The 17,073-nt window shown below is 42.6% G+C and overlaps 1 protein-coding gene and 9 non-coding genes across 11 annotated transcripts; 1 reads left to right on the top strand and 9 right to left on the bottom strand.

The window, feature by feature from the left end:
• Positions 1 to 16,166, top strand: prox3 (prospero homeobox 3). Of its 2 annotated transcripts, XM_027278174.1 has the most exons (7): positions 3 to 528; positions 2,612 to 2,704; positions 5,220 to 7,099; positions 7,196 to 7,303; positions 10,021 to 10,133; positions 10,367 to 10,472; positions 14,485 to 16,166. In XM_027278174.1, the coding sequence occupies exons 3-7, from the start codon at positions 5,222 to 5,224 to the stop codon at positions 14,656 to 14,658; spliced, it is 2,379 nt and encodes a 792-aa protein (XP_027133975.1). In that variant the 5' UTR covers positions 3 to 528; positions 2,612 to 2,704; positions 5,220 to 5,221; the 3' UTR covers positions 14,659 to 16,166. The 2 variants fall into 2 exon arrangements, with proteins under 2 accessions (XP_019111197.2, XP_027133975.1); XM_019255652.2 differs by lacking the exon at positions 2,612 to 2,704 and having other exon boundaries at positions 1 to 528.
• trnai-aau (transfer RNA isoleucine (anticodon AAU)) lies at positions 3,702 to 3,775 on the bottom strand. The gene has a single exon. It is a non-coding gene; the product is annotated as a tRNA-Ile (tRNA).
• trnai-aau (transfer RNA isoleucine (anticodon AAU)) lies at positions 4,254 to 4,327 on the bottom strand. Its single transcript has one exon. It is a non-coding gene; the product is annotated as a tRNA-Ile (tRNA).
• trnai-aau (transfer RNA isoleucine (anticodon AAU)) lies at positions 4,955 to 5,028 on the bottom strand. The gene has a single exon. It is a non-coding gene; the product is annotated as a tRNA-Ile (tRNA).
• On the bottom strand, positions 8,852 to 8,925 carry trnai-aau (transfer RNA isoleucine (anticodon AAU)). The gene has a single exon. It is a non-coding gene; the product is annotated as a tRNA-Ile (tRNA).
• trnai-aau (transfer RNA isoleucine (anticodon AAU)) lies at positions 9,325 to 9,398 on the bottom strand. The gene has a single exon. It is a non-coding gene; the product is annotated as a tRNA-Ile (tRNA).
• Positions 11,044 to 11,117, bottom strand: trnai-aau (transfer RNA isoleucine (anticodon AAU)). Its single transcript has one exon. It is a non-coding gene; the product is annotated as a tRNA-Ile (tRNA).
• Positions 12,086 to 12,159, bottom strand: trnai-aau (transfer RNA isoleucine (anticodon AAU)). Its single transcript has one exon. It is a non-coding gene; the product is annotated as a tRNA-Ile (tRNA).
• Positions 12,578 to 12,651, bottom strand: trnai-aau (transfer RNA isoleucine (anticodon AAU)). The gene has a single exon. It is a non-coding gene; the product is annotated as a tRNA-Ile (tRNA).
• trnai-aau (transfer RNA isoleucine (anticodon AAU)) lies at positions 13,309 to 13,382 on the bottom strand. The gene has a single exon. It is a non-coding gene; the product is annotated as a tRNA-Ile (tRNA).
• Positions 16,167 to 17,073: the final 907 nt, after the last annotated feature.

The raw sequence follows: 17,073 nt of genomic DNA, 5'->3' as shown, positions 1-17,073 counted from the left end.
TGTTGCTGTCATGAAGTATTAATAAGCTATTCATTTGAAATCAGTTGCTTCTGCATCTCGTGTGTGTGTGTGTGTGTGTGTGCGTGCGTGCGTGCGCACACTGGGGGTCATGCCAACATGGGAGGGACCGGACCGTCAAGTGGCCAGCTCTCAAGCCCGCTCGCCCGCCCACCGCGCGCCACTCCACACCGGGATCAGCGCGTGAGGATGATGCCAGCCAGAGATAGATGGATTGGCGAGGGAGGGGGGGAGAAACCTGCACAGTGACACAACTCGAGTAAAGAGGAGGCGGCTGATGAGTGAGAGTGAAAACTGAGAGAGAGTTAACGGAACAAAAGGGACCAATAAAGAGGTACGGGAAATAGCCGGAGACCCGCTGCTGCCTGGTTCATTTCTGCACTGATGTCCGAGGCCCGCCCGGTGCCAGCTGAAGACACTCGACCGAGGCAGAGCGCAGAGGGACGGCCACTGTGAGCGGAAAAGCTTTGGTGGAACGGACACAGCTGGAGCTCTTCACAGTGACTGAGAGTGAGTTCATTTTTTAAACTTCCAACACAACACGGTGTGTTTTTAAAAAATCCAAGTCTACTGAGCTGCGACTGTCACTGCCTGCTCCACTGCGCGCTCTATGTGTGTTTGTTTTTTCTTTCATACTGCGACATTAGTCCACCGCTGCCAATTAGTCACAGGACGCACCGCGGGTGCGCGCGCACACACACATACGCACACACACACACACACACACACACTAACTGACAGCTCGTGCGCTTTTAGATTGGCCAAAGCGAGCGGATTCCTCTCGCGTGGCAGAAGCGGCAGATGTTGGCACGCGGAGACTTCAAACATTAAATTAATTATTCAAAGTACAGATAGATAGATAGATAGATAGATAGATAGATAGATAGATAGATAGATAGATAGATAATAATATGAAACAAAGTTAGCCTATCAGAAAATGTCTTTTCTATCTAAATGTTGGTCACAAATATATGTTTCAAAATAAATGTCATCTGCTTGTGAATGCGAATAGGCCTGCAAGCCTAACCCTCAGGGCACAGGGGGGGGTAACCTGTTGGCCCTCATATATAGATTCACACATGCTATTAACACACCCAGATTAGAATTTCCAAATATATTCAACTGACATACATGATTTAATACCGGTGGGTTGTGTGTCAGTGCTGTCAGTTTTGCCACTGACAGCAGCAGTACCATTCTTAACTCTAATCTAGTGGTTAAATAGCTTTATATATATATATATATATTTATTTATTTATATATATTGCTCGGTGTTCATATTTTCTGCAGCTTTCCACTGGCTTTGAAAAGCTAATCTGTCCCTGATATAAGCGCATTGGCTGGTTTGCCATCTGGGCTGTATTATAGTAGAGAGGCGAGGGCATTTGAATAATTGATATTTAGCTATTTATAGTAGGATTATTCTCTTCATGTTGCACCGGGGGGACCTATGCACTGGTCTATCTATCTATCTATCTATCTATCTATCTATCTATCTATCTATCTATCTATCTATCTATCTATCTATCTATCTATCTATCCAGCAGCTCAGACGGTGTGTGTTTTCACATTTTCTGTATTTTTGTCCTCCCGCTGCACCTCTTTTAGTCCGTCCGTACATTTGTCCATTTATCACCCGTCCATCTTTCTGTTCGGTGAGTGGTAGTGTATCCATCTGAAGTGGATTAGGGGTGTTATCAAAGCTAAGTAGGACGACTGTTCACACACACTCTCTCATATGCACACACACACACACACACACACACACACACACACACACATAGACACATGCATACGTGCTACTCACTCTATTTCACTCCCCAAGGACCATTGACCATTGTTAGCCCTCTCTCAAGCCTCTTTCACTTTTGTGTGAATGTCTGTGTGTGTGTGTGTGTGTTTGACGGTAAACACTCTGATCAAACAGTGCTTAACAAGCTGCCTGAACTGATAACAGAGAGAGGAGAGGAAGAGAGGATGAGAGAGGAAGGAAAAAGGGGTGTCGGGAGGGAGAGGAGGTTACAAACTGAACCAAAAAAAAAGCACGGGGATGTGTGTTTTTGATCTTGATTAAATATAGAGATGTTCGCTCACTCTGTTTTACAAGCATTTCCAGGTATTGTAGGGAGGCCTTGTAGACTTTGTTAAAAAAAATGTATGTACTATCAGTGTTTAAAGTCCCCAAATTTTCCAGCTATAAATCATATTTTCCATCGAAAATGCTCAGTAACACTAGCACCGCTTTGTAATCGAGCTCCGGGCCAACACACCAGTCATCCCTCTCTATTTTGTCACATGTATTTTCATGAACTTTGTGCTTTCTTAGACAGCACACAGTGAAGAGAAAACAGGAAAGAGCGTGAGGAGAGGTAGGTGATATGTGACAGAGATCATGAGCCAGATGTTAACCCACTGCACCACCAGCAGTGGTAGCCTGGCCTCGAGTCCGTTGACCTGGGTTTGAGTCAGTTCTGTCAGTGTGTCGTTTCCTCCTGTGACATGTTAGAAAGCCACAGAGGAGAATATCAACTCTAAATCAAACGTACTCTCTTCATCGCTGTCATAACGTTCATAATGCTTTATTATTTTGCAGCTCTATGCAAGGACACTGCAGCTCATTCTTTTTACTATTAAAGCAGAAGTGGCTGCATCCCGTAATAAACCAGTGACCTGTTTTGCTGTCCAGGTAAGCGGAAGTCATGTGCCAGTCACATTATGATGTGCATCTATTCATTTGACAACACAATGTAGTCACGAATGATCCCCTTTGGTTTTTGCTTTGTTTTTTTTTCTCCCTGCATTTTAAGATATCCTACTCTGAGATTTCCACCTGTACTCAATATAATACAGTACGGAGGAGGTGAATGCAGTTTTCTTTTTAGTCCTATCAGCATTGAAATGACAAAAAAAAATCTGAATTCAAAAGCAACAGATTCCTTTTCTGCTGCCCAAAACACATTAATGGCAGTTCTGTTTCTTCTGTCTGGACTGCTTCTAAAATGTTCACAGGTCTATTGGTTGTCCAGAGTAACAGGGACTATATTTCCCACACAATGCCACAGAAATTATCATTTTTGGTATCTAACATTTTAATTCTACTCATCTCCATTGCATTGGGAGGCAGAAACCTACACATAGTTTACCTGAAATGCTGAGACGTAAAACCAAATTATCTGCGTGGATAAATAAAAGCATAAATGAGAACATATACAAATTCTTTGTCATTTGGATGAACTTACCATTCAAGTGTACTTTAAAGGTCCAGTGTGGAAGATTTCAGGGGCTCTATTTACATTATATGGCAGAAATGGAATATAATAAACAGGATGTTTTTGTTACACTACAGTGAGCCTTTTAGAACTACAGAAATCATGTTTCTATAGTGGCTCAGAGCACAAAAACACTGGCTCTAGGTCGGGCCTTTTGCATGTTTTGTAGCCACCGTAGTTTCTCCTTCACTCTAGGAAAGAGAGGGTGAAGTGAGAGGGTTTCAATCAGCAGCTACGACACTAGATGGCACTAAATGTTACACACTGCTGCTGTGTTATGTCATTACCATGTATGTCTTAAACTCTGTAATGAAATAGCTTTGGCTGGTCCAATGCGGTATCACTTTTATTGTTGATTAGGAGGCAACTGTACATTAACAAGTCCATAACATTATGTCTGTTTCAAAAGCTCATTGGCCCGTACGGGGATCGAACCCGCGACCTTGGCGTTATTAGCACCACGCTCTAACCAACTGAGCTAACCGGCCATGTTTTCATGGTTTGGTACAGCCATTTTCGCACGTCTCAGAGTTCAATTTGATAAGTGATATATGACTTAAAAAATAGGGTTCTTCCAGTGAACTTGACTCAAGCCCAGATTCCACCGGGCACAGACGTGCTGCAGGCACTGGAGCCATAGGTGGCCGTTCTAGCCAATCTTTCAAACGTTGGCCCTGTGCATAAGCACAATAGTCTGTTTCAGATAGAGAGGCTGGAACAGACTACTGTGCTTTAGAAGTGAGTAAACACACTGAGTTACCTTCCACCATTGCTGACAGGTAATGTCTGATGCTTTGGAACTTCTTTCTGGGGTTGTACTTTTGGATTCAGTGGTTATTACGCAACCTGTAGTATTCTGTTTTCATTGAATTCATGGTCAGAATGCAAGTTATAACCATTCAATGCTCTTGAATTCATGGTCAGAATGCAAGTTATAACCATTCAATGCTCTCTTAAAAGGTCCAGTGGCCCGTACGGGGATCGAACCCGCGACCTTGGCGTTATTAGCACCACGCTCTAACCAACTGAGCTAACCGGCCATGTTTCCATGGTCTGGTACAGCCATTTCCGTGTGTTTCAGAGATCAATGTCTAGTATTAACACTCACAACAAGTCATAAAACGGAGGTGGAGAAATTAGTCTAAAATACAAAATGTAAAAATAGACTGTCCCATTAATTTACACATAGGTTCAAATGATTTCTGTGTCCATTTTCTGTAACAACAATATTTAAAGGATTTTACAACAAATCACAACAGTTTTAATATTCACATACCTCAGAATGGACACAGCAGCAATTTTGACATGGAATAGTCGAGTCAATGCAGGTGTTTCCAATGATAATTATTAAGGTGCCATTCCATTCCAGCAGAAATTTTCCAGTGAGCCAACATGCACTACAGCAGCACCCTGACTCTGAATGGAACAGAGCCTTAATTAGTCTCATTGTTTACCTACTATTTCATGTCAAAATGGCTGCTGGGAAAAGGGACCACAATGCTTGAGAATCGGGTAAACACACCAAGTTACCTTCCTCCATTGATGACGGCATGTTATCTGATAGTCTGTCATTCAGTGGTATTATGCAACCTGTAGTATTCTGTTTTCATTGAATTCATGATCAGAATGCAAGTTATAACCATTTAATGCTCTCTTAAAAGCCTGATTGGCCTGTACGGGGATCGAACCCACGACCTTGGCGTTATTAGCACCACGCTCTAACCAACTGAGCTAACCGGCCATGTTTCAATAGGGTTTCAATCTGCAAATACAGCACTAGATGGCAGTGAGTCTTAGACACTGTTCCTTTAAATGAAGGACCCTTGACCCGAAATCAATCCCACTTTCTCTCCTGTCCACCTTCTTCTCATGCAAAACAAAACAAAAAATAAACAACAGCAGTAATCTGTCCTTCTCTGTCTCTCTCCTCAGTGATGGATTCCCCCACAGATCTTTTCGGTGACTCTGCTTCCCAGATACACGCATTTGCTCCCACTCACAGCTCCACAGATCTCCCTGGAGTTCATCCTCAACCCAGTGCAGGTCGCCCTCCTCCGGCCTTTAGACCCCCTGGATTCCCGCTCATCCACCACCTCCTCCAGCCAGGTGGAACCCCCAGGAGGATTGGAGGGCAGGTCAACACAAGCCTTAGCACACACAGACACCTGGAAGACAGAAATTTGGAGGAAGACCGAGGAGAGAGGGGTGGGCAGGTGGAGCAGGGCATTGAAGAAGGAGAGGAAGGAGTGCTGGAGGGAGATGACGGCTTGTTGGGAGTTAAGAAGAGGCATGGTGATGCCGCCCTTGCCGCCGAGTGGGGTCAAGACGTCTTGAAAGTGAAGAGGATGAAACTGGAGAGCCGACCACGAGATGGAGAGGCAGAGGAGGGAGGCAGGAGGCGCCAGGGAGGGAGGGAGGGGAAGAGAAGAGAGAGGGAGGAGCTGAAAGAACAGCTAGAGGAGGCAAGAGAGAGACTGCAGGCCTTGCAGGAGAAAGTGTGGAGGGCTTTTGGGGAAAAGCACATGGCAGAAGAGGAGGAGGAGAAGAAAAGAAGGGGCAGCAACAGAGGAGGAAGAGATGGAGGGGAAGGAGATGTGGGGATGATGGAGGAGGAGGAGGACATTACGGAAGGGATGTATGATGAAGACGACATCGATGGTGGAGAGATGGAGAAGGAAACGTTCTCCCTTCTTTCTGTCTCTCCATTTGACAACTTCCACAAACGGAGAGAGGAGAGGCAGAAGGACAGAGAAGGGAGGATGGAGAGAGGGACAGGAGGAGGCTTGCACTTGGAGGGGGTGATGGAGGGAGCAGGGTTGTGGTTGGACTGTGGGGGGCTGATGAGGGGAGACTGGCATGGAGGGGTAGAAGACGAGGGCGAGGAGGGAGGGCAGAAGTTTGCCCAGGCGCTGAAGCTGGAGTTGGGCAGCGCCGTGGCACGAGTCATCGATCGCGTTCTCCGCCTTTACACCGAGATGACCGATTTCGCTCCTTCCTCTCCTCCTACCGCCATCTCCTTCCTCCCATCTGACGCAGGGAACGACGGAGGGAGGGAGAGGGGAGTGTGGATGGGACTCCTGACGAGAGGAAGAGGGGAGGAGAAAGTGAGAGGTAAGGAGGAGAAGATGGGGGCGCAGGATGGAGAACGAGAGAAGCAGCTCCAAAAAATGAGCAACGGGAGCGCCCTGCCCCCGGGACAGCCTCATCGCACTGAAGCATCAGATCTGGCGATGCCATTGGCTGTTCAAAGGTCAGCTGACATACGAAAAGCTCACCCTCTCCTTGGCCCACCTCTCTCCACTCACCTAAATCCCTCTCACCCAAACCTCTCCCTCCATCACCCATCTCTACCTCGCCCACCTCCTCTTTCTCATCCTCCCCTCTTGCCTGCAGCCTCCCAGCCCAAGGACCCTTCCTCCGCCTCCTTCCACCCATCCTCCTCCTCCTCCTCTTCTTCCACATCTTCCTTCCCCGCTCCCCCTCCACCTCCGCCTCCTCCGCCTCCCCCCCTCCCTCTGCCACTCCTGCACTACTCCATGCAGCAGCTCTTCTCCCGCTCCCTTCACCACCCTCAGCTCCACCACCTCACCCCGTCCCGCAAGGACTACCTGAACTCCGACCCTTTCTTGGAGTTCTCGTCTCACCCCTCGGCTCACCCCTCTTTCCCACCGCTCCCCTTGCTCGGCCACCTGGACCCCTCCCTTGTACGCCACGCGCACGGAGGCCGAGAGAGGGAGAGAGGCATGAGGGGGGACAGCGGGATGAGAGGAGGGGGAGGGATGGACGGAGGAGAGCTCTATCTTACGGGGGGAATATCCTTTTGTCGGCAAAGGGGGGAGGAATGGGGGAGGGATGTGTGTTTGTGTACGAGTGTGAAAGAACAGATCCTTAACTGGCCTCATGTATACACCCAGGAGGGCTTGTCTCCCTGCCACCTGAAGAAAGCCAAGCTCATGTTCTTTTACGCTCGCTATCCCAGCTCCAACACACTGAAGACTTACTTCCCTGATGTCAAGGTGTGTGTACCCTGTCACAGTGCCAACATTATGTCCTTAACTGTTCTAACTTTTACCATTACTATTACAACAGAGCAAACACAAACATTATTTATTTATATAAACCTTTCATGCAAACGTGCAGCCAAAAGTGCTTCACGGAGCAAAAAGTAAAAAGCAGAAACAGACAACTTTGCAAAAATGAACACATGGGAAAAGTTTAAGGAGTGCATAGAAACCAAGGTACAATTCAGCTAGACCAGTAAAATATCAATAAGAAATTAAAAGTCATCAAATAATTAAACACAGGGAATAAAAACATATGTCTTAAGTATGTGGATATTTTTCCACCTATGTGGATAAATGTCCACATAGGTGGTGTCCCTCAGGTCCACAGCTTCCAGACAATTAGGAGTCTAGTTGCAGACAAAACAAAAAGATTTTATTTTAACAATAATAAAATAATGACATATCAGCCAATATTCATGTTTTTACAGGACCACACAAATGTGGTTATTATGAGAAAAATATTTTTCATTTGAACAACATGCTATACTGTTGACTGGTTTCATTTATTGTAATGAATTGTTTTTACATGACTATAGCTTTTTTAAAACTTCATTTGCAAAGTAACAAATAACTCTAGCTCGTAATAGTGATGTAAAAAGTATAATATTTCTCTCTAAAAATGTAATGTAGTATGAAGTAGCATAACATTTTAATACTCAAGTAAAGTACTGCGTGTTTGTACTCAGTTACTTTCCATCACTAGTGATGTTGGTTTAACATAGTTTGCAAGCTGTCTTATGTGACTTGATCTTTAACACTTCATCCTCAAAACAGACTTGGCCCGTACGGGGCTCGAACCCGCAACCTTGGCATTATTAGCAACACGCTCTAACCAACTGAACTAACCTGCCATCTTTAACATACCGTAAGATGACGATTAGGTCAGAATTATGACATTAGATGACGTTATTGTTAGATTTACACAGACAGACAGTCTTTCCATAAATTACAGTTTTCCACTCAGAGAGTTCAACTTTGAGGATTAAATAATTTTACAGAAACGATGCCTCAAATTTTTCTTATGGAAGATACACAACATGTGATATGTGATAACATACTGAGCGAGGACATTTACCGTAGAAGAGATAGGGCATACAATTATTATAAATACAAGCTTTGAGTTTTATTTAATGGGCAGCATGTTTGCACACAAAACCTAAAGAGCACACCAAGGTTACGTGTTATGTCATCACAATGTAGGAACCAGGATGTATGTCTCTGTAATGACATGGCCTTGTGGTCTACGCAGGATGACTGTCAGATGTTGAGCTGATTTAATGATGTCAGGGTACGTCTTGGTATCAGTTTTATTGTTTTTGAATTTAATTTTTGTTTAGAACAAACCAAAGTGAGGAAATACTGTGAGAAACATGTCCATAAAGTGTGTATGTATAGATGACGCATGTGCAGGCACTAACATTGGTGACCGTGGGGCAATTGTACATTAACAAGTCACTACTGAGATCAAGCTGTTTGTAATGTGCTATTTCAAAACCTGATTGGCCCGTACGGGGATCGAACCCGCGACCTTGGCGTTATTAGCACCACGCTCTAACCAACTGAGCTAACCGGCCATGTTTTCATGGTTTGGTACAGCCATTTTCGCACGTCTCAGAGTTCAATTTGATGAGTAATATATGACTTAAAAAATAGGGTTCTTCCAGTGAACTTGACTCAAGCCCAGATTCCACCGGGCACAGACGTGCTGCAGGCACTGGAGCCATAGGTGGCCGTTCTAGCCAATCTTTCAAACGTTGGCCCTGTGCATAAGCACAATAGTCTGTTTCAGATACTGTGCTTTAGAAGTGAGTAAACACACTGAGTTACCTTCCACCATTGCTGACAGGTAATGTCTGATGCTTTGGAACTTCTTTCTGGGGTTGTACTTTTGGATTCAGTGGTTATTATGCAACCTGTAGTATTCTGATTTCTTTTGTGAGCAGACTGAAAGTTATGAACCCTTAAAAGCAACTTGGCCTGTACGGGGATCGAACCCGCGACCTTGGCGTTATTAGCACCACGCTCTAACCAACTGAGCTAACCGGCCATGTTTAACATATTGTATGATGACAATTAGACCGAATTATGACATTAGACGTCGTTATAGTTAGATTTACACAGACAGACAGTCTTTCCATAAATTACAGTTTTCCACTCAGAGAGTTCAACTTTGAGGATTAAATAATTTTACAGAAACGATGCCTCAAATTTTCTTATTGAAGATACACAACATGTGATATGTGAAAACATACTGAGCGAGGACATTTACTGTAGAAGAGATAGGGCATACAATTATTAAATACAAGTAACAAAAATACAGTGATCCTAACATTAGAAAAATTAAAGGTCAAATACATAGTACAAGTAATGTATCTATGTGTATGTATGTAATGTATTTACTGTCATTTCTGTTTCATACCAGTAGTAAGCCAATATTGGCTGATAATTTCATACTGCAGATAAATGTTGTCCTTATATCTTATGATGATATTAATGTGTGAGTAATAACAGTTTCCATTTAGAATCACCACTCTTTATTTGAGTTACTGGCCAAAGCGACCATTTGAAGTCATTTATCTGTAATATAATCTTTAACGCTGAATGAAATCATCTTGCTCTCCTCACCTGCTCACTTCCTCTCCTGCTGTGTTTTTCTGTCCACTGTCTAGTTTAACCGCTGTGTGACCTCCCAGATGATTAAATGGTTCAGTAACTTCAGAGAGTTCTTCTACATCCAGATGGAGCGCTTTGCACGACAGGCTGTCCGCGAGGCTCTCGCCCGGTTGGTTTGAGTTGGCACTGGTTCAAGTTGGAAGTAGTTTTCTGTAAAACTTCCATTGTTTGACTGGGTTTTAGAGACTGAAATTTTCCATTAAAAACAACTACTTTTGCTGATGTTTAATACAGTTTAAATAGCACACAGGTAATGTAGTTAGCACTAGGAATATTAAATAAAGGTCAGTGTGGCTTTTTATTCAGTTTTAATGAGCCTGTCTGTCTGTCTGTGTTACCCAGGGAAGGTACACCTCGTCTGGGCAGAGAGGCTCAGCTTCGAGTGGGTCGTGACACAGAGCTTTACCGCATACTGAACATGCACTACAATAAAAGTAACGTCTACCAGGTAAGGAGAACGTGTCAAAATGTGCTCTGTCTATTTTCTATTACTTTCAGCTCACTGGTTGTATGTATGTAGTCCTTGGGAGGATGATTTATTTTTTGTATTTTTTTACAAAGACAGAAGTCAGTGCGGTGAAAGCATGAGGCTTTCATTTTTTATAGACCTTGAGTCTGATTAGCTCTGAGTTTTACTAATGAGCAGCATGTTTGCACACAAAACCTAAAGAACACACCAAGGTTACGTGTTATGTCATCACAATGTAGGAACCAGGACGCATGTCTCTGTAATAACATGGCCTTGGTCAAGCCTAAGCAGGATGACTGTCAGATGTTGAGCTGATTTAATGATGTCAGGGTACGTCTTGGTATCAATTTTATTGTTTTTGAATTTTATTTTTGTTTAGAACAAATCAAAGTGAGGAATTACTGTGAGAAACATGTCCATAAAGTGTGTATGTATACATGTACAGATGATGCGTGTGCAGGCACTAACATTGGTGACCGTGGGGCAAGTGTACATTAACAAGTCACTACTGAGATCAAGCTGTTTGTAATGTGCTATTTCAAAAGCTCATTGGCCCGTACGGGGATCGAACCCGCGACCTTGGCGTTATTAGCACCACGCTCTAACCAACTGAGCTAACCGGCCATGTTTTCATGGATTGGTACAGCCATTTTCGCACGTCTCAGAGTTCAATTTCATAAGTGATATATGACTCGAGAAATAGGGTTCTTCCAGTGACCTTGACTCAAGCCCAGATTCCACCGGGCACAGACCAAAATGACCAAAAAAATCAGAATTCAAAAGCAACAGATTCCTTTTCTGCTGCCCAAAACACATTAATGGCAGTTCTGTTTCTTCTGTCTGGACTGCTTCTAAAATGTTCACAGGTCTATTGGTTGTCCAGAGTAACAGGGACTATATTTCCCACACAATGCCACAGAAATTATCATTTTTGGTATCTAACATTTTAATTCTACTCATCTCCATTTCGTTGGGAGGCAGAAACCTCACATAGTTTACCTGAAATGCTGAGACGTAAAACTAAATTATCTGCATGGATAAATAAAAGCATAAATGAGAACATATACAAATTCTCAAAAACTTACCATTCAAGTGTACTTTAAAGGTCCAGTGTGGAAGATTTCAGGGGCTCTATTTACATTATATGGCAGAAATGGAATATAATAAACAGGATGTTTTTGTTACAGTACAGTGAGCCTTTTAGAACTACAGAAATGATGTTTCTATAGTGGCTCAGAGCACAAAAACACTGTCACTCTAAGTCGGGCCTTTTGCATGTTTTGTAGCCACCGTAGTTTCTTGTTCACTCTAGGAAAGAGAGGGTGAAGTGAGGGGGTTTCAATCAGCAACTACAACACTAGATGGCACTAAATGTTACACACTGCTGCTGTGTTATGTCATTACGATGTATGTTTCAAACTCTGTAATGAAATAGCTTTGGCTGGTCCAATGCGGTATGACTGTCAGATGTTGAGCTGTTTTATATGCATGTGAAATGGCTCAGGGCATATCTTGGTATGACTTTTATTGTTGATTAGGGGGCAACTGTACATTAACAAGTCCATTACATTATGTGTGTTTCAAAAGCTCATTGGCCCGTACGGGGATCGAACCCGCGACCTTGGCGTTATTAGCACCACGCTCTAACCAACTGAGCTAACCGGCCATGTTTTCATGGTTTGGTACAGCCATTTTCGCACGTCTCAGAGTTCAATTTGATAAGCGATATATGACTTAAAAAATAGGGTTCTTCCAGTGAACTTAACTTACCCCCGAATTCCACCGGGCACAGACGTGCTGCAGGCACTGGAGCCATAGGTGGCCGTTCTAGCCAATCTTTCAAACGTTGGCCCTGTGCATAAGCAGAATAGTCTGTTTTAGATAGAGAGGCTGGAACAGAATACTGTGCTTTAGAAGTGAGTAAACACACTGAGTTACCTTCCACCATTGCTGACAGGTAATGTCTGATGCTTTGGAACTTCTTTCTCGGGTTGTACTTTTGGATTCAGTGGTTATTATGCAACCTGTAGTATTCTGGTTTCTTCTGTGAGCAGACTGCAAGTTATGAACCCTTAAAAGCAGCTTGGCCCGTACGGGGATCGAACCCGCGACCTTGGCGTTATTAGCACCACGCTCTAACCAACTGAGCTAACCGGCCATGTTTTCATAAACCAGGACAGCCATTTTCCGTGTGTTTCAGAGATCAATATCTAGTATTAACACTCACAACAAGTCATAAAACGGAGGTGGAGAAATTAGTCTAAAATTCTAAATGTATAAATAGACTGTCCCATTAATTTACACATAGGTTCAAATGATTTCTTTGTCCATTTTCTGTAACAACAATATTTAAAGGGTTTTACAACAAATCACAGCAGTTTTAATATTCACATACCTCAGAATGGACACAGCAGCAATGTAATAGTCGAGTCAATGCAGGTGTTTCCAATGATACTTATTAAGGTGCCATTCCATTTATTATAGCAGAAAGTTGCACTACAGCAGCACCCTGACTCTGAGGCTACGTTTACACGTAGCCGGGTATGTTGAGAAACGAATATTTCCCTCCCTCCGTTTTCCGAACAGAACCTTAATTAGTCTCATTGTTTACCTACTATTTCATGTCAAAATGGCTGCTGTGAAAAGGGACCACAATGCTCGAGAACCGAGTGAACACACCAAGTTACCTTCCTCCATTGATGACAGCATGTTATCTGATAGTCTGTCATTCAGTGGTATTATGCAACCTGTAGTATTCTGTTTTCATGGTGAGAATGCAAGTTCTAACCATTCAATGCTCTCTTAAAAGCCTCATTGGCCCGTACGGGGATCGAACCCGCGACCTTGGCGTTATTAGCACCACGCTCTAACCAACTGAGCTAACCGGCCATGTGCTCTGTAATCAGGACAACCATTTTCACACATTTCAGAGATCATCCAGTTTTTATTCATAAGATCACCTCACTTGATGACTACAGTTCTTCCAGTTAACTTGACTTAGATAGGAACCCCTCCATAGCTTGTGCTAACAAGACATTAATTGGAGGTGGATGTCTAAAATGATCAAACTGTAACATTAATTTCCACAGAGATTAAAATAATTTCTTTGTCCATTTTCTGTAACTTTAGTTTACTTCAATCACGAGCCTGTGTGTTTAAATAAACACACTGGGTTATCTTCCAATGTTGCACGTGCTTAAGTTACGCGGCAGTTTAGAAGTTGTTTTTTGTGATGTACTTTGTGGTTCACAGTATCAATTATGCAACCTATGATACCAGTATTTTCATGACCAGGTACTACCTCTCAGTTCTTCCGTAAAAACTAAAAACTACCTGGCCTGTACAGGGATCAAACCCACGACCTTGGCGTTATTAGTGCCACACTCTAACCAACCATGTTTTTATGTTTTCATTTAGTCAATTTTCTACTACTTTTACTTGAGAACCTGGAGGAATAACCTCCCCATATCTAGTATTAACACACACAAAGACAAGGCCATATCTAGATTTCAAACACTGAACCACCTCTGTAGTGTTAGAGGCCGTGCTCACCTACACAGGTGTTTAGAGTTGACTGTGTGATGAGCCCCGTGCTCACAGGTCTCTCTCACTGCAGATACTTTGACGTGTCACATTGCAGGACGAGCACAAGTGTAATTAATAACCTTAATTATGCCCATGTTCCATTAACAGCTCCGGGGCTCGGGTATTATTCATGCTTTCTCACAGGCGTGGCTTACTGTGACACTTAATGGATCAAAGCCATCATGTTTGTCCTCGCAGCTGTTCTTGCTATAGTGAAATTGTAAAAAAAAAAAAAAAAAATCCAGTTTTGTAAGGTCACCAAACTCTATGTATTAATAAGGGATGATAATATGACAAGGGGAGTACTTTCATTCATTTTATTGTAGCTCATTTCAAAGCGGTCCAGTCATAATGTTCTACACCTTACCAGTATTTCGTCCTTTGACATTGAGGTTTCTGTCTGCAGGTCCCAGAGAGGTTCATCGAGATATCTGAGGTGGCTCTGAGGGAGTTTTACTCAGCCATTTGGACTGGGAGAGACAGCGACCCCTGCTGGAAAAAAGGGATATATAAAATTGTCTGTAAGCTTGACAGCCCTGTACCAGATGCCTTCAGACTGCCTGGTTGTCCCGTCGGCTGATGATCGAACCACCATCATCTGGTACACGTGTACAAATGCACAAAAGCATGCATAAAGAAAAAAACGTACCGAAACTTAGTAGGGAATTGTGTTAAAACATTCACAAACTGTACAATTCCACACTGTATGAAGTCATATGAGGACAATTCAGTTTGATTAGTTTCATTTATAATTAATTTTGTTGAAAAAAAAACTTGATTTAAGTTAAGGAAAGGATTTGGTTTGACATAGTTTGCAGGGAAAGACACACGTGCTTAAATGGACAGACACACTCAGTGCTGTGAGAAGTCTTGTGACTGCACTTATCGTGGAACGTGACCGTACCATTGAATTCAAACGGACAGAGCAGGAATTTCCTTTTCCAAACATTCTTCACCAGTCAGGTGACTTGTGAAATCACAGTGCTGCTACACCGGTTTGAAAAGAAGCAAAAATCGCTGCAGCCACAGAGCTGGAATTGACTAAAATATGCAGATTTTCTGTGTTCTGTTACTATAAGATGGCACCATGCCCTGACTACACATCGTTCATTCATAAAAATATGATATGCATTCCCTGATAAACCCTTTAAATTGTCGTTTTAGATTATTGTAAATTCTATGCATCCCTTCGGTTATCAAAAGTACCGCTGACATCTGTTTACCAAGCACAAGACACTGCACAAAGACATGTTTCAAATACTTTCAGACAAAGAGTCCACAACCTCGGTCCATACCAGGTTTCTCAGATTAGGTGCCCCATCGCCTCTTTCACTGTGAGCAGAAAGCAGTGTTCCTACTAAAGCTCCAGCTCCCTGCTTAAAGAAAAAGCACTAATTTCAAAGTGTAATCATTAGTCGGCATTTTGGACTCTACCTTTAAAGAAACAGTAACAAAACAGTACAATCCATTTTGCCCAGAACTGTAGGATTTTATCCACCCGTAGATTTAGCAAAGAAGTCATTCTCTTCATACTTTGAACACTGGTCAGAAAAGGCGTCCTTTTGCTGGAGGCTCAACATTTACATTTTACAGCTTTCTTGCTGGCTGCTAAATAGTATCTTTAATAGATATTTGTCATGCACCAATAAATAATCATTAGCAGCCTTGCATAAACAGCTGCCAGCTATCACACCTGAACATTTCAGTGCCGCTCTCCCTCACGGGGTGTTCACGGTTTTACATTGTTCACTACAAATGAACTGTTATTGTTGCCTTGCACGTGGGCTTCTTCTCTTCTCTATTTTTTTTTTGTTCCGCTTTTACATTTTAGATATTATTCCACACCTGTGATGACGCTTTCCTCGACACAAGGTTGTCATGTTTGACTTCATCTGACGTTTGTATCCACGAGAGAAATCAGGCTCGGAAAAGACCAATCGTAATTAATGTTACACAACATATTAGAACTGTTTGGTTAATTGTTTAAGATTTTAAAAAAAGGGGAAAAAAAGGAAGTTGCCCTTTTTTAGAGAACCATCAGGGCTTTGGTTTCAGTCATTTGATTTCTTTTGCTCGTATCTCTTTGTTCAATATTAAATTATTATAGAGCTTTTGTACATGATGGCACAATATAATCAACCTGTAATTAAACTTCTGCCAAGAGGGACAATATAATGAGTTTAAAATAGTTAATGTTTTGTTGTTTCCTTGACGTACTCCTATTGTTCAAAATATTTACTTCTGTTTTTGTATTCCTTTAATGTGATGCTAAATACTAAATAGGCCAGTTGCACAATTAGTATATCTCGACATTTGTTCCTCAAACTTAACGTGGAAACATTCACTCTCTGTAATGTATATCATGACTCTTTTATCTAGAAGAAACTTTGCTGGTTGGTTTCAGATAAAAGCCTCCTGCGGCTCGATCACACACTCTGTGACACCGAGCAGCCCATGTGTAAACTATTTGTGTCGTGTTTTCAAGTGCATGTCTGCGATATTTGCATTACATTTTGTATCGTAGTCTCTTCGGTTTTCTCTCATCGCTTTTATCTGCCTCTCTTTTATATTGTAAATAACGTGCCTCATTCAAACTTTGGTGAATTTTTGATGTTTGAACTTATCAGTGAATTAAAGTGATACCAGGCTTGTGTTGTGATGTCTGGATTCACACCACACACACACACACATGCATAAAACACCACAAGCTCCCTGGTGTTCAGGTCCTGGTAGCCAACACTAATGCCATCATACTTTAAGCTTTTAATCTAACAACCCTGATACACGCAAACACACACATATACACACATTTTCACTGACACTAATGCTTTGGTGATGGTTTTGTAAGAGGCTCAGCCACAGACTAAGTCTAGGCACCTGAAACAGCAACCACACACACACACACACACACACACAATTTCTCTGGTATGCCACAAAATCGAAACCATTGGAGTCTTGCAGAGATAGCTGCTGTTCTGTGGGGGTCACAGTGAAC

The sequence above is a fragment of the Larimichthys crocea genome, chromosome III (assembly GCF_000972845.2).
Source record: "Larimichthys crocea isolate SSNF chromosome III, L_crocea_2.0, whole genome shotgun sequence".
Lineage (NCBI taxonomy): Eukaryota > Metazoa > Chordata > Actinopteri > Sciaenidae > Larimichthys > Larimichthys crocea.
This window is presented reverse-complemented; position numbering and strand designations above follow the sequence as displayed.

Bases quoted from the DNA above. Each gene is read 5' to 3' on its own strand.
- prox3 (XM_019255652.2), top strand. The intron at 7,100-7,195 runs ATATCCTTTTGT...CCTCATGTATAC, and splicing joins AGCTCTATCTTACGGGGGGA to ACCCAGGAGGGCTTGTCTCC. The intron at 10,473-14,484 runs GTAAGGAGAACG...TTCTGTCTGCAG, and splicing joins ATAAAAGTAACGTCTACCAG to GTCCCAGAGAGGTTCATCGA.